The sequence below is a fragment of the Rhinolophus sinicus genome, chromosome 16, assembly GCF_057876585.1.
Source record: "Rhinolophus sinicus isolate RSI-liver-muscle chromosome 16, RSI-T2T, whole genome shotgun sequence".
NCBI classification, from domain to species: Eukaryota; Metazoa; Chordata; class Mammalia; order Chiroptera; family Rhinolophidae; genus Rhinolophus; species Rhinolophus sinicus.
Window position 1 is genome coordinate 121,630,970 of NC_142516.1, and position 17,914 is coordinate 121,648,883.

The 17,914-nt window shown below is 34.9% G+C and overlaps 1 protein-coding gene across 1 annotated transcript in view; it reads left to right on the top strand.

Annotated features, from left to right (window-relative positions):
• Positions 1-17,914, top strand: part of MSR1 (macrophage scavenger receptor 1) — a 73,013-nt gene that overhangs the window by 42,825 nt on the left and 12,274 nt on the right. The window contains exon 8 of the mRNA XM_019738014.3: positions 80-133. Coding sequence (XP_019593573.2) covers positions 80-133 — 54 coding nt within the window. The remainder of the gene's footprint in view (positions 1-79; positions 134-17,914) is intronic.

A 17,914-nucleotide genomic window follows, 5' to 3' on the forward strand; every position in this document is an offset into this window, starting at 1 on the left:
AAGCAAGCATTATGAATTGTCCTAATTTTTAAAAATTGTGTTTTGTTGTTGTTGTTGTTGTTTTGCCTCCCCCCCCAAGGAAATCCTGGACAAAAAGGCCAGAAGGGTGAAAGAGGGAGTGGAAGAATGCAAAGTAAGTTCATAGTTTCTTGTTTTTTATGTACACATTTGTAATAAACAAGCTTTGATACAGTTGTCGGGGCTTGAGGCAAATGTTGAGAAAGAACTTCAGCATTGATCCATAAAGATTCTGTGGAAGTCAGCCATAGTTTTCTCAAATAAAGTGAGTTAATCAGAGTAAAAAAATAGATTAAATTATACAAATCCTGAATCTCATTACTCATTTGTATTTTGTTTTGTGTTAAGCACTATTTTCTAAAATTTCCACATAGAAAATTGTTAAATTTTCAATCCAGTTTCTGTCTGCTGAAGGAAATTGAGCTTATGAATAGAAACAATTATAACCCCCTTACTTACTAACTGAGCTAACTGAAATGTTACATTTCAGTATTCTGGACCATCTAAGAACCCTGATTCTTAGACAAATTCTCAGCTGGTTAGGATGTTTGTGTTTTGTCTTGTTTTACTAAAAACTTGAAAAGTAGTATTCTATATCTGAGACCTTCAAAACTGCAACAGAATAGATTTCACAAATGGGATCTCTGTTGATGGAATGCTGACCTCATATTTCAATGTACAGAATCTGTAAATTGGACACTGAAACTGAATGTTAGATGAGATGTCTTTAATATGCCATGCCATAAGGCAATTGTTATATCTAGGCTGAATCTATAGATATCATGAAATTATTATGAAAAAGAATGAGGAAGCCATACCTCACTTCTCAGAATTCAAAAATTCCTCCCCTGTATTCCCAGTAGGAGCTGTGTGTGTGTGTGTGTGTGTGTGTGTGTGTGTAGCTGATACATACACACAGTGATCATCATCTTTACCCATTAGAGGTCTGTTTTAGACAGATTATGGCAAATCCCTCAATGTACTAGAAATCTTGCTGTTTTCAGTTGTAATTGTTCAAAAAACAGTACCAATTTATCTGCCTTAGCAAACAATTATTTTCTAATACTGTGTATGGATGCCACTTGTGAAAGCCAGCCATTAAGGTATGATGTAACCACATGATGCTTTCCACAAGTGTTACATTGTTGATCTGTGTTTGCCCCTAAACTGAGCAACATTGAGTACTGTGTGTCTCCTCAAAGTGTTTAGTTAGTCAATGATTATTAATGTTGTTATTATTATGTTAAGATAATAGAAACATTAGTATATCTTTTCTCCTTTGTGTCCATGTGTTCTTTAATGTGGTCACTTTGGTTTTCTGTGTTCTTCCCCCCTTCCCCCCCGCCCGCTTCTTCTCCATGCTCCTTTACACTCCATCGATTTTCGGTTGAGCTCCTTATGTTAACTCTCTCTTCCGTATCTTCATGTTTTTTTCGGTCTTTATCTTTACCTTTATCTTTATCTTTGGTTCTTCTTTAGCTCCTTTTCTCCTTTCCTGAGACTTTCTCTGAGCTACTTAACTTTGATTCTGGTTAATCTTAGAAAATAAGGGACTTCTTTATTTTGTAGTCTATAAATTCAACATCCACATTGTCTTTTGTTGCTTGAGATTATCGAATGCTTTGAACATTTTTTTCACATATGTTGAGAAATGTTAGTAGTTACAAATATTTTCATGGCTGTTTGTAGTTTATGGGCATTATTTCTTTGAGAAAACATTAAGAGAGATATTTCTGTGTATAAGTGTATATAGCCTCCAAAATCCCTCTGTGAACCCCAGGGAGAGTATATAACTCTATAATGTTTCAAAAAGAGAGAAAATATCATATACACAAACATCTATACAGAATGGCCTGGTTTTTCTTTATTTAAGTTATATGCCAGCCATCTGCCCATGTCAGTAACTATGGCTCTATCTTTTTTTCTCTCAGTGGCTACACACTATTCCATTATATAGCTATACTATAATTACCATAATATATCATTCAATCCACCAGTCATGAACACTTGATGCTTTTTGTTTGCTTTGTTTTGGCTTTAATAAACAGTGTTACATTCAGCATTGTCATATATGATCTTGTAGAAATATTTTTTAATACAGAATTTTCTAGAAGTAGAATCAATAGTTCAAAAATGACATGCATTTTTAAATTGGTGAATTCTTGCAAATGGCTCCAAAAAGATTGTACCAATCTGCTCTGTATGAAACTGCCTGATTCCCCACATCTTCAATTAATTTTGATACATGAAAATGTATGTTGAATTATTTTAATATACATTATTTTATACACATTTTTCAGACATGATTTAAATATAATAAACATAATAATTGATTTCCTCTTTTATATATGTGTCAGGACAAGTACCACTCCCTGATCATATTAAGGCAGAGTCCGTTTAAGATCAGGTGGGTTGGGCGGAACACCCTCTGCTGCCATCTCATTAAAAGGCCTTTCATCTCTGGACAAGTCATCAACACAACTGACTCCAAGATCCCTTTGTGGCTCCTCCAAATGACCTTGTTTCCTGTGTGGTGTCTGGCTTCCACATGGCTTCCTCTCCTGGTCCTGGGTGCTATTTGGGCCTCAGCCCTCACACTCATACCTCTCCCCACGTTACTACTCCACCATCACTGCCAACCCCTAGCACCCTTCACCGGGATGCCTCCCATTGTACTGACTGACTTTCTGCTCCAATCAGTCCTCAGAGCCAGGCCAGGGGCCTTTTGCTACCCATTCATCTAGTGTCTTGCTGAACGAAATTAACCCATTGGGTTCTAGGAGAAATCTCATGGGTACTAACTATATGTGGGTTCTTTACATTTAAAGCACAATTCTCAACCAGCAATAGGGACAACATAAAAGAAACTCCATTCATTCATTCACTCATGCATTCATTCATTTAGCGAATGTTCATCCTATACCTCCTGGAGTTGGACTTAACAGCTAATAAGATAGCAATTGTGTTTGGCGTTAGAGAGCTAATTGTCCCTAAAGGACATAGCCATGTAAATAGGCCATTGTACAATACAGCAGATCTATAGTGGAGGAAGAACAGGGTTCTATTGGTGTTTAGAAGAAACTAAGAGTTTTAAATTCCTTAGAATATTAAAAAGGCAAATTGATTTTGACTTGCTCAGTTTACCTTCTTGTTCTTAGTCTCAAAATTACATCATTTTTTTTAAAGTTTTATAGTGAAGTAAAGTGGAGCTTGGACAGTTCATTCAACAGATTTGAACCAAAAACAAAAAAAAAACAAACAAAAAAAAAACACCTGTTTTCTTAAATTACCTGGCCATTACAAGCAAGAATTTTAGATAATGAAAAATATAAGGCTGATAATTTATTTTATTCTGAAAAAGCTCTTTGTATTTTGTGCTTGAAATATCCAGTATAGATCCTGGAGAAAAAATAAATATTTTAGTAGAACGGGAGATATTTTTTGTAGGTGAACAAAGGAGGACTGAAAATGAGAAACGAAAAAGGGTAAGAAAAGGCAGGCAAAAAAAAAAAAAAAAAAGAAAGAAAGAAATAGGAAGAACTTGGTATCCTATCTTATTTTTTAAAGTCTCTGTTAAGAGATCACATTTTTACAACTCTTCTTTCCTTCAAGGTTTAAACACATAGTCCCAGGATTCACAGCATGAACTTTCTAGTAGAATTCTAAGTGGTATGTGTGTATGTATCTCACCACTTCCATTCCCTTCCTTGTGGAATGGACATCTTAACACCTACCTCCTAGGATTGTTGTGAGGATCAACATAAGATACTATGTGTGTGAAGATGCTCTATGAAATCATAAAGTGCTTTGAACACGTAAGGTCTGGTTCGCATTGCTCTCTCTGAACTGTTACTGCTGTTCCTCATTGGTATAATGCGGGCATTTTAAATCTGTAATCAGAAGAACTGAAAGTGCAATGAAAATTCAAGAAGCCAAATAAATGTCATGGACAAAAAAGAGAGATGCTAGAGAATAAGATTTTATATTAGATAGAACAACGCAAGTGTGACCACATCATAAATCAACGAGTCTGAGCCAAGCAGAAGAGCATAAGTTATAAATAAAAGGAGCGACTAAACGGAGTACATGCCAGAGGCCAGAAGCTGTCAATAGAGGTCAGAAAAAAAATGTCAGGGGAATAAACCAAGAGTCCACACTCTGAAAGACAAAGCATGAGCCCATGACACTACTGATGAGAAAGCTCTAAGAAGGGTTGAAATAAATTAGAGCTGTCAGTGGTATTCTAGGTCCCATACCTACATGACACCAAAGTCTCAAAAAAAAAAAAAAAAAAAAAAGGTGGGAGAGGAATCAGCCAGTTGTCAGATAGTCCCATAGTCCCAACTAATAATATAGTAAACTAGCAATATTGATTAGTCAGTATATGCAAACATTAACTGGAGATTAGTTGGATCTCTTTGTCCATAGTTTAATTGCGTGTGATTTCCTACCCCACTCTGCACTGGGGAATAGCTACCCTGGGCACCCTCTTCACTTGCCAGCAGGAGTTGGCCCATGTTGGCCACGGAATGGCACTGTTCTGAGGCATCCTGGGAGACCATTTCAGGGGATTCAGTTTGCACATTATCTGACACCCCAGACTACAAATGGATAATGAAGTATGTAAAACGCTAATCCAAACTTTCTAAATTAGGGAAGAAGGACTTCTCTTTTTAGACAAAAATATCTGCTTAATGCCCAATTCAAATGCACACGTTATACCAAATTTAATCATGTGTAATGTAACGAAGGCATGTCTAAACTAAGCTCTAACGCTGGTTACAATGGTTTGTCTGCTGTATTCTTACCTTAATTTGGAAGGGTAAGTGATTCAGTCAAGCAAAAGAATTCCTACTATACAATTGAACACTGTGTGAGGCTCTGTCCTAAAAATGCCAATTACTATTTTGTGGTTTGTTAGCATTTTTACTGTGCTTTCCATCAGACTATACCTAGCATGTGAATTTATAGAATCTTATTTCAAAACTCATACGCTGACGTGAACAATCAATTTGTCTTTCATTTGATTTCTACTGAAGACTCAGCTCAATCATAAATGAACTCTGGTCTTTCCCAAAGCATTCGGTTGGCCAAAGTAAAGCCTTCTCCTCTAATCACTACATAATTATAATAATGAACATTTAGAGCATATTTACTGTTCACCAGGGGCTTTTGATGCATCATCTCATTTAATCCTCACAAGAGCCTTTGAGGTGTGATTATTACTCCCATTTTCTAGATTAGAAACTGAAGCTTACTGCTTATAAGTGGAAGAGCAGAAAGTTAAAGCCAAGTGTATCAATATCCAAAGTCCCTGTTTGTAACTGTGACTCCATTCAACACTCCCACACTGGTTTTATATATTTTTATATATAAATACTCCAAATATGTAGTATGGAGAGAGAGAAGGAAGAGAGAAAGATTTGAGCAATTTGGTTTTCTAGAATGGGTCTAATAATTTGAACACCCTAAGGAGATAAACATTCTTACAGTATGACTTCCATTAGTTCAAACTCCCCCCAAAAACATTCTCTTTATTTGTTTATGTTTCCAAGTTCACATACTTCTCCAGACACTGCTTCCAGTCTCTCTCCCAAGTATATTACTCAGAAACAGTCTCCCTGGACTACTCACAAAGCTTCCATTATCAATAATGAGAATTATTTATGTGCAGGCAAGAAGCCACCTGTACTATTCTACCTTTATTTCAGTAACTGTCTCTATTTAACATTTTTCAATATAAATTGACTGCATTGATGTCCCTCTTCTTTTATCATGTCTCTGTTTTCACTCCTCATGATACTTTTTTCGGTAACACCAGTTATGATTTAGCAGAGTGGAGTGCACTTGAGCAGTAATGGCTCCAGATAACTTACATGAAGTGCTGCTCATTCTTGACAGTTACATAATGTTTAAAGCTTTATATGAGTCCACAAATTGTTGCTAAAAACACATAGTGTTCCATTAACACAATAGATGTGTTCTTTAACAGCATGTATAACTAATATGTCTTACAAATTGAAATAGAGATTTAAATCAGTAATGGATCCAGAGATTAGCACTTGTCCTGTGTAGTACTTATCCCAGCTGAGTCTCACCAAAGCCACTTAGAAAGAAAAAAAAAAATCAATCAATCAATCAATCAGTACAGCTCCAGCTAGGTCTTCTGCAAACAGCAAAATTTGAAATTCATCCAGTTACATGCTAGAATGCAGCTGGAGTGCAGAGGCCCAGCACTCCACTTCCCGTTCCTCCGCAACCTCAGAGGACCCAAGGGCTCTCCTGCCCTTTTTCAGAGAAAGCGGTCCTGCTTCCTACTCTGCAGTATATTAAATAAGATTTGTTCATTTTGTTCCAATTAAAGCACAATCCGAGTATAGGTTCACACCTATCACTTGCCCCGCTCAATCAGGCTTCTCTGGAAATGACTGCCATACAATGTGAATCTAAAGACCAATTTCCCTAGAAAGGCACAGTTACTTGTGTACACATCAAGTGACCGAGAAATATCTCCCACTGTGGCTTAACCTATAGACTCTTGGCCTTTTCCTAAGGTGCTACCGTTATTCCCACTTCCTGCTTCCCCTGAATTCTTACTCACATCTGGCTTGATCCACTGCAGAGTAAAATACCTAATCCAAGCAACCTTTCCGATGCTCATTACAAGTAACTACGTAAAGGAATCTGAATGTGAATTCTATAGCAAAATGAAAAATACCCTTCTTCCAAATGGTATTTTGTGTAATTCTGAATTTCCATTTCCTAGAAATGCTGAAAGGTAAATTCTCTTAACTGAATAAAAATATCCAGTTTCTGTGCGCAGTACTTTTAAAAAAACTCCACATGGCTTACAGCATAATTCATTTATCCTCTATAAAATGACAATCTGTTCTATTCCAAAACATTTTCCACCCCAAACTCTTTCCTGGATTTTCTCATTCAGTCCTGTTACTTTACCTACTATATCACCTGAACCTAGAAACACTGTTACTATACCAAAAGAACATGTAAGATATTGACCAGAGAGAGGAGTCAAATGAATAATTTTTGTTAGTGTATTGCGATAGCTAGTGGTTCCTTAATAAGTATTTTTTAAATAAGAATCTTCTAAGCCTTTAAAGTAGGTATTTCAGTGGCAAAGTGATTATTTTTGTTAAAGAGAGGTTTTCAATGTGTTCAAGTCACAGCATAGCAGGTATGGTTGCTTAGTTTTCATTTATAATTTAAAGAAGAAACTTTTAATTTCAAGTTTAAACCCACTGAGGTGGTCTACATCTCATTTCATTTGAAAATAATCAAAAACACAAAACAAAGTGAAAAAAGAAAAAGGGAAGTATATTAGTCTGCTGTAGTTGTCAAAACAGAAGAACACAGACTTGGTAGATTAAACAACAGAAACTTATTTTCTCACAATTCCAGAGGCTGGAATTTCAAGATCAAGATGGTGTTAGGATGACAGTCCTATGGGATCGGGACCTTACCCTATGACCTCATTTAACCTTAATTATCTCCATAGAGGCGCTATATCTAAATATAGTCATACTAGGGGTTAGGACTTCAAAACATGAATTTAGAGAGTGCAATAACAAGAAGATATCGAGAATTGATCTCAGTGTCTGTGGGCAGTCTCATGTCTGAATATTTGTAATACAAGGCAAGAACTGAAACAGTTCTAGCAGAGCCTAAATTGTATCATAAATACATTTGAGACACTGATGTTTCTATAGTTATGAGAACAAATTTGGTTTTATTTGTTTCTTGCCAATGTTGTGTTTTCACATTTCAGTGATGTTCTTTTACATTTTATGGTGTTTCATGAAATAATAAAAATTGCCAGGATAATGCAGTTTAAGTAGACAGTAACCAGTGATGATGAGAGTGATGACAGAAGAACCTGGGAAATCACTTTGAATGTTTGTGTTTTTTTGTCAAATAGTCAAATCTATGTATTTGTAAGAATTTTTTAAAGTAAAAAGTAACAGTAATTAGCTTGATCAAGAAACAGACTCTATTGATTCACATAGTTAAGAATTCTAACAGATAGTGTATGCTTCAGGCATGGCAGGATCCAGGAGCTCAAATTAAGTCATTTGGATTCAGTCTCTGTCTCTGTCTGTCTTTATATATGTTCTATTCATTTTCAAGTAGGCTCTTGCTATGCTTCATTATCTCCATAGCTAGCCATGTCTGAGAAAGAATGCCATCTTCTTTCCTTCAAAAAAAACTTGTCTCTGCTTGGAGCCTGATTGTTCCCTTGACTAACAGCTGTAGTGTGTAAAGAGTGGGGCACACTCATTGCCCTACCAGCTGAGATAAATACCAAGTGATGGGTTAGACAGGCTCCCCCTTCCGAATCTCAGAGGTCAGGCTAAAGGGCCCTAAAAAAAGGCTCTGAAAACTGTTAACCTCACTGTGTTGTCTAATCATATTTAGTAATACTCTTGCTAATTGCTATTAGACAGCAATGTATTAGGTCGATTCTTCCACGATGTGAAAGTTAGACCTAAGTACCCACACTACGTTTGTATTGTTTAGCAGCTGTTCTAAGGCTGTGGAGAGCATCTAATGACCTTTAAGGCTTTTTCCATATATGGATAGTTGGAAATAGCATACATAAATTCTGATTTCAAAGGTTTGGTTGTGGTCAGATATATGTGATTTCCAAAATCTCTCGTTGGGATTCTGAAGTACAAAGTAGTTGAGACACTCTGCTTTAATATGATACTTTTGTGCTGCCATCACCCATGCCCAAAATCCAGAAATCTGAATTTTAAAAAAATTAATAACAATAATACCTGCAATATATAAAGTGACCCCTCGGTGCCAGGTACTCTGCAAAGCACTTTGTATGCCTCCTTCACCTAGGCTTCACAAGGAAACTATCACAACTGTTTTTCCCATGAGGATTTAGACAGTGGAGAATCACACAGCTCCTAGTATATATCTGGTGGGTCTCAGTTTGAATCTGGGTGTATCTAATTTTAAATTCTATCACTTAGGTGCACCTTAACCTGACTTTCGCTCTCAAACCTCTTCAAAGTACTTTTATGAACTAAGTAAGTCTCACAAAAAGCCTTTGAGGGAATTACAAAAAAAAAATGTCATAACAAATTAAGAAATCGAAGTGAAAACAGGCAAAATAGCACTTAAAAGTCATACAGGAAGTTGGTAGCACACCAGGAGTGGGACCCTGGTCTCCAGATTTCTAGTCTAGAGAAGCATCGTGTTTCCTGATACAGATCCTGCTCCTTCTCTGGTGAATAAGTGCTGGGACCCTCCCTTTGGAAATAAAGCATTTAGTTAGTACATCAACCTCACTAATAACCCACATGTTGAGATATACCATATTTTACAGGTCCCCCCCCCCCCGTTTTTTGTTTTTTGTTTTTTAGTTATTACTCAAATAAAATAGGCCATCCATGTTTTCTTTCTCATTTCTAACTCTATTTACTTTGATTACATGAAAATAGTGAAGAATTAAGCTAAGTCAGTAAATGGAGGCAATGTTTCCTGGAGCAGGAAAACAACTTCTTTGCTGGATTTTTGAGGCATCAAGTGATCTGTCTTCAAATACCTATGGGCACAGCTGTTAGACACAAATTATGGCTTCCTCTGGTGAGTGCAGAGGTAATGAAGACCAGACACGTTATTGTTTTCTACCAGTTCCAATAAGTCAGTTTGATAACAGCTTGCAGAGTTCTGAGCAGCTATGAGCATAAACAAAATATAGCACACAGTGCCAAGGAGAATGTATATTGTCTTTCAATTTATTTCCCAATCCAATTCAAGGTACAAACACTCAGTTATTTGGGAAAATTATTTTCTCTTCATAAAACGTCAGAAAACCTGTACTGAGTTGTCAGCTCTGCCAATAACTGGATAAATTAAATTTTAGTGGGCCAAATTTGGGACTTTTTTCTACAACATCCACAGCTCAAATCCCGTATAGTCTATGATTTCACAGATTTCTAGAATAACTTTCAGAATAAAGTATAATTAATAATTCTATCACTACCATTTATATAGTACTTTATAGTTTAAAATACATTTATTTTCACATATTGTGATATTTGAAACCTCAATCCGAGGAAGTAGGTATTATGTTTATTTTATAAATGCTTAAATGAAGGCTGAAAGAGGTTAGATCACTTTTTAATACCTCAACAGCGTATAAAGAGGGACATGAGAACTTTTATGAGATTGGGCTCAGGCCTACATTTTCAGAAATGAGAAAAAGTGATAATGTAATTTTTGCTATTTTATGATGTGTTTTCTAAATTAGCTTTGCTTAATATCTTAATGGGTGACTTAATTATCTTATTAATATCTTAATGGAGATTAAAGCTAGGGTTTTAGGTGAAGAGCAAAATTTTAAACACCCTACAAATATGTAAATAAAATTTCCCTTTATAGATTTTTAAATGTTTTCCTAAGTAACTCTAGAAACTAAGACTCACTTAGAAATGAAATATTAAATAATAAGATTGCTCTACAATTATCACAGATATCCCAATATATGAATACTTTCCCTTGAAGAAGATAATATGCTTTTCAAAATGCAAGCATTTTAATTTTATTGGCAATTTGAAAATCCAGTGGTAGAAGTGGCATTGTTATACTAATAGCTCATGACACTCCTAAGAGAACTTAAACTAACAACCATATTATGTTTGTCTTGTCTCGTTCAACTTTTCAGTTTTGTTTGTTTTTCTCACATAAACTTATTCTTAACCATCAAATCCCTGTGGAGATCTGTACAACTAGAGGGGTATTCTTTAAAACATCAAGTTTTTCTTTCATCTTAAATATTAACCTCTTTTTAAAGCAAAATTTTAAAGTCCTGTCTGATGGTTCAATTCAAAAACTGATTCTATTCAAAATACTGGAAATATAGCCTTCTACTATTTTTAACTTTCATACATTGAAGTAATTTACTCTTACTCATAATTAAGTGAGATTTACTCAGTAACTTCTGAGTTTAGTACAATTAATTTGAAGCAACAAATTTTCCATCTTTATTTTATTTCTTCAGCAGTTGAACTATGGGTGTTCAGTATAATCATGGTTGACTTTGCTAACTGATTTCTAATATAACCAAAATATCTACCACCCAACTGTTCTGCAGTCCTCAAATATTGGGGGTCAGTTTGTTCTTTAATATTGAAATAAAATTTTTTGAGCACCAGTCTCTTGTTCGAAGGTAATTCCAGTGATTCCTGTTTAAAATAGTTTGATGAAAATATAGAAAAATCTTATTCCTTTGTGTCTCCTCATCCCTGCTACCTCTGTGATAGTGGGTTTAATAGTATTTCTAAAAATCCATGTCCACCTAAAACCTCAGAATGTGACCTTATTTGGAAGTAGGGTCTTTACAGGTGTAATTAAACTAAGGTGCGGTCATACTGTGTTCAGGGGGGCTCTATATCTAATGACTGACATTTTTATAAGAGTAGGACATACAGAGACACAGTGAAGACTATGTGAAGACAGAGGCAGAAATTGGAGTGATACAACTACAAGCCGAGAAGCCACTGGAAGCTAGGAAAAGTCAAGAAAAGATTTCTTCTGAGACTTCAAAGGGAGCATCGCCCTGCCAACATTTTGATTTCCAACTTCTGGCCTCCAGAACTGTGAGAGAATAAATTTCTGTTGTTTGAAGCCATACAACTGTGATCATTTGTTACAATAGCCTTAGGAAACCAATATACGTAGGCATCGTGGGTGCTACTTTCTCTCCACACACTCTCTCCAACAATGGGCACCCATCTCTCCCTTCATTTGAGGAAGTACCCTAGCTCCACCTGGGGATCTAAGAGAATTTTACTGACAATTTAAGCCTAAGAGGAAAATATAAACACAAGCATTTACAACGTGAAGTTAAACCTTAGACTTCATTGTCTTCAAATTCCCCAGCTATGGTATCTTAGACACCAAATTTTCTTCACTGGCCAGTTTCCTCAGTCTCTCCCCTGCCATCAAAATACTTTTGCATATTCCCTCTCCACCGAAATCCCCTCCCTTTATTTTCTCCTCTTATTTTATCTCGTGATTTTCATAATACTTTTCTCTCTTGACTTCCAGAGTAACAGATTGAAAGTATTTTACATTATTTTTTCAGAGAAATTTAAACTACCAGGGATGCCAAAAAACTGTATACATAATTTAAGAGATGTTATCTTTGTATTACTTTTCAAAGTTGAATTGAACTACGGTAGCAATGTGTAGTATGACGGTCACTCAAAAGATGGCGTTAATCAAATGAATGCTAGCGTCGCCATGCGACAGGCAGGACAGTCAAAGAAAATGGCAGAAGCACGGGTGTCATTTAAGAAGCACAAGACCACCGAGACATGAGTGCTTACCTCTATGAGAATTTGCCAGGACAATGGATAAGACAAAGAGGTGCGGATGAGTTTCCCCCATGTTCGCCTGACTTAACACCCCTTGACTTCTACCTATGGGGGATCTTAGAAGATGTGGTATATTGTAAAAAACTGGCTACACTGGTGGGAAGAAAGTGAAACGGCATGCACTGTGATACAAGTGGACACTTTGGTCAACATTGCTCAAACAGTAGTTCACCGTAATCAGAAGTGTCTGGATGCTGATGGTAACCACTTTGAGTGCCTCTTGTAATTGCAGAAGTCAAATGTGACTTGTATTCATATTTTGTTATCGGTATGCATAGAGTATTACAATTTTAATAGTTTTTTTCCTTTCTTAAAAAGTGTATACATTTGTTTGGCACCTTCTGTATTTCTCCAAATATCTGATGTCTGTGTCACAGCTTTCATAGCTAAATACCTCATTAAGATAATTATCTTAAATAACAAAATAAATTCCCTTTAAAAAAGAATTTAACATATTGAAGGACTTCCAGGTCAACCTGCAACTAGATTTTTTTTTTTTTAATTTCTTTGTTACATTTGGAACTCAAATATAATAATTACCATTGTAATATATTTAATCCTAAATACTAATTCCAATAAGTGATACCAAAAAATGACCATATGGTAAACAATATGATAATTGAAGTGAAATTATATTCCTTAAAAGTAATATTTAACCTCAGTTCCTTATTGAAGCAACAGTGATAGACATAGGCTAAAAAGCCCTCAGAGTTCATATATTTGCTGACTTGTCTTCTCAAATTAGAATGTTGCCTGTCTAAAGAGTTTAGCAAATTCATAATATCCTTTTCCCTACTTTTAAGGAAAGATGTATATGCGGCACTTTTGTAATCTACTTAGGACTCATGTATGGCTGCATCAACATGTCTGTGAATGTGTTGACTTCTTTGGATAAAATATATTTCAAATATGAAGGAAAGAAGGAAAAACATTTATAACATATAGCTAATAAATAGTCATGTACACACCACCTGGATTTTAGAGATGTTGACATTTTACCGTATTAACTATAGGTATTTGTTTTTTAATATATATGATTTTAACTAACGCAGTTGAAGCTCTATTTATGCCTGCCTCACTTGCTTTTCTAGGGTAGATCATTATCTTGGAATTTATATGCTTCTCCATTCATGTTTTTGTACATTTACTTCATATATATGCATGCATACATAAACAATAGATGATATTTTTTTGTGTTATTTTGCATAAATGGAACGATCTCTCATTCTGTGCTTGTCCTTTCTCCTTAATTTTATGAATTTCAGCCTTGAGTCATAGACACATTACAACAGTAAAGGTATTAGTGAATATCCAGTGACTACTTATTTTAGTAAATTAATCTTAGTTTTTAAAATAATATAATTATATAAAATTAGAAAAATATTACATATTCAATTTCTGTCCTGTGTGCAGAATTACTGTTAATATGCTTAGATACTTTCTTCTAGTCTTTTTATATGTCAATTTAGTTTACATAATTGAAATACAATTTTTAATTTTAATAAAGTCACTTGATAGCATGTTATCATTCTTTTCCCCCATTTGTATATGATCCTTGTGATAGTTATGCTTAATGCTTCTAAAATTATCATCTAATGTATATACTACAGTTTAACTCTCTTTATTCTGAGATATTTAATATTTCTGTTTTACTTCCTCTTTTAAAACTATGTCTGCAATAAACAAAGCAAAAATAACTTGTTAACTTTTATTATATTTGAACTTGTTAACTTTTATTATATTTGGTGCTGTTTCCTTAGATTAAATTACAAAACCTTTTGTAAAATATCTGCTCTATTACATATTTTTATTTTGGTATCTATGGTCATATAAATATGAATGAGCAATTAGTATAATAAATATTTTATATGATGGTTTTATTTTACATACAGACTTTAAAAAACATATAAAAATTATCAGTACTACACTCTTCCCTCTACAACTAGGAAGTAAGAATAATAAGATTGCCTTTAGAAAGTTAAATTACAATGAATCAGAGCAGAGATATGTCAAATCACGTAACTTGATTGAATGTATTAACATTATATAAAGAAAAATGTGTTAACCAAAGAGCTTGTTGGCCAGTCCCAGAGGCAAAATCTCCCTGCTATAGCTCATTGTAAATTAATAAATTAATTAAATGAATAATTCACTTATTGTGATTTGACTTCCTATGAAGATTACCCATGGGGAGAAAATGGCCTTGTCAAGCAGATACAAATATTCTAGTTTCTGAGGCAATTACATTTCTCCTCGTAAATTGAATTGACATTTAGTCACAAGATTCTGTTAAACATTAGTCTGCCACTAAGAGATAAATCTTCCAAACCTACAAAATCAGGTTTTGGAATATGTAAGGCTTCTGATCAGACCTTCCCACCAGACCCTCCTGCCTTAGGGGATACTCAGTAGACAGCCATGTAGTTTTTTTCCGTAATAAAATTCACGTTTATCTCAGTCAAATTGATCTTTTCCTTCACGATTTCCCTTATTGCTTCTACATGCAGAAACTACATTTCCTCTAGAGACATATGAAATACTGAATTATATTTCTTCTACTGTTTGATATTTTAAGCATTTACCCATTTAAATCACTTAGGTAGTGCAATTTGCATATCAAGAAAAGCTCACCATTCATTCATTCATTCATTCAACCCATAACTCTTTATCAATTGACTACTAAGTGAAAATCTACACTTTTTCAGGTGCTGAAAAGATAACTGTAAGGATCTCAGTCTAGTAGAGAAAATAAAATAGTTGACAGTGCTTTGATAGGTTAGTAATGCTATGGGTGTTGGAAGACAAAAACCTATCCAAAACCCACGGACTGAGGGTGGAAAATGGAAGGTATGTGTGTGTGGGAAGGGAAGGTGTTGGGGGAAGTGGGGACTTAAGGGAATATTCCAGACAGGGCCAAAGCTCAAAAAATAAAGAATAGTAAGGCTTATTTGGGCAATGTGAGTAATAATATTACTGAAATAAAAAGAGCAGGAGTGCAGAGGCCGAGTGGTTCTCAAAGGGTTAGACTGGAGAAAAACAGAGATAAATTATAATCTTATTTATTTCAGGGATCATTTGGTAGGAGTATCCCTAGTGAAATCCTCTATTATTCTAGTCTATAGTTTTTTCAACTACAACGGGGGTTGGCAAGCTTTTTCTGTAAAGGGCCCAATAGTAAATATTTTTGGTTTGCATGCCAGAAGGTGTTCTGCCACAACTATTCAACTCTGCTGTTTTAGCTTGAAAGGGGTACCTAGACAATATGCAAACAAATGGGTGTGGCTGCATTACAATAACTTTATTTCCATAACAGACAGTAGGCTGGAATTGACCTGTGAGTCATATTTTACTTATCACTGGTGGAGAAAATTTCTTCAAAATAGTAGATAATCATATTTAGAAATAACAAAGGTCAAATAAACTCACATCTAAAATCATATTTTGTTAAGAGCTCCTCTTTGAGGAGGATAGCATTCAATATGGAATTAGTAATAGATATAGATTTTATACATATATATATCCGAGGGCCATATAATAAGGAACATCCTTGTTATTTCTAAATAAATATCACTATAGCTATCTTGTTTCTCCTGCTAAAAGATAAGATGTTTGGATACACACACACACACACACACACACACACACACACGCACACTAATTCCATTTATATATTTATATATATTATATATATATTTATAAAATACATATATTTGAATGAATAAGGTGATTAATATCACAGATAATATATTCATTCCAATACTTTCATCACAAAATAAAAACCTCAAAATTTCTAAAACTTTAAAAAAAAAGAAACCTTTTATTTGTACACCATTTTGAAGAATGCACTATTTCTGCCAACTTTCATAATGACCTCAAAAATACATGAACCTTGAAGGCAGGACATGCATTTTATTCAAATTATTCCCAGGAAAATGCCTCTCACAGAGAAGTTGTGTTAAGATGCGTTTAACTAAGAGCAAATATAATTTTCTTTTTCTTTTTAACAGTTAAAAATTTGGTCATAGAGAGGTTAAATGTTTTAATAAGGTCTCATAAACAGTGTCAGAGGCAGAACTGAAATCCAGATTAACTCCTGTAATTTTAATTTCAGTTATACTCTACTGCCACAGATATGAAAAAGAACACAGGGCTAACCATATATTAATAGTATAATTAATACTGAATAAATACACGAAGATTATTAAAATGTCTTTTATGGGGTGGATTTACTGTCTTTGCTCAAAAGTCCCCTTGAACAAGAAACTGCCTCTGGACTCCTACGCCACAAATACCATGTTAATGCAAGTGACCCTGTCATTGACCCAAGCAGGTAAGTCCACAGATGGTGGGCATCTAGCCCAAACCAAGCCATAGAAGGTCTTCATTGGGTATTTTAGAACTGTCACTGAGAAAGAGACTGCAAAATATAACTCAGGAGTTATTAACAGACGTGTTTTATCAAGTGGACCGGGAAAAAGAAATATCCAGCTTTCAACAAAAGAAAAGAATGAAGCAATTTACAGAGAGCCCATTGGACAAAACTTGGAGAGAAAGTCCTGAGCTGATTCCAGTTGGTTCAGCTGTTGTAGATGTCTAAATATAATCTTATCCCTTGGCTCCATAGGGAATCCTGTGGTCCTTAACATACATTATCATCTCCAATTACAAAGTAATAACTAATACAAAGAGTCATTCAGTGAACATATAGTCAATGTTTATCTGTGTTTATCTTATTTGAATCTGGAAACAGTTTACATTAATAAAGTTAAGAGGACAATTGAGACAACTACCCATTAAAAAAAAATACATAAAAATTACTCTCTTCTGAAATCGTTAGGCACGAGGCAAATATCCCCCAGTGGAGAAAAATCTGTCTGACTCAATATGTTAGCTTGATACCAAAGAAATCCTAGGCATTGTTTATATCCATATAACGTGCTGGCTAAATTCAGAGAAAATTCTGACCTGCAGACTTATAGAGAAAATGCTGTGATTGAGGCTGTTCAAAATGACAGAATGGACTTTTCTCAATCATCAAAAAGGCCGACCGACCCTGTTGGCCTCTTCCCCTATATTAGTTCAGAAATGGTCAAGAAACAACAAAGTGTGGTCACGTGTCAGTAATTGATTTATAATTGGAAAATATTTAATTGACAAATAGGTATAGGCACGCTCAAACATATTTAGCCCTAAAAAATTCAATGGCGGGGCTTATTCCACTTTAAGATTACACAAGGGTAGGAGATTTGGAAGAAATCTGCTGCCAATTTTTTTCTTTTTTTACAACAAATGAGGCTAAAGGATTGTATAAAAGCATTAGCAGAGATTTCTGATTAACATGCCTGTTCTTTTAAATATTCAATATGATCTTCTAGGTTAGTAATCTTCAAAGTATTGTCCCTGGAACAACAGCACAAGCATCACTTGGGAACTCGTTAAAGGCACAAACTCAAGACCTAGTGAATCAAAAATTCTGGGTATGGGGC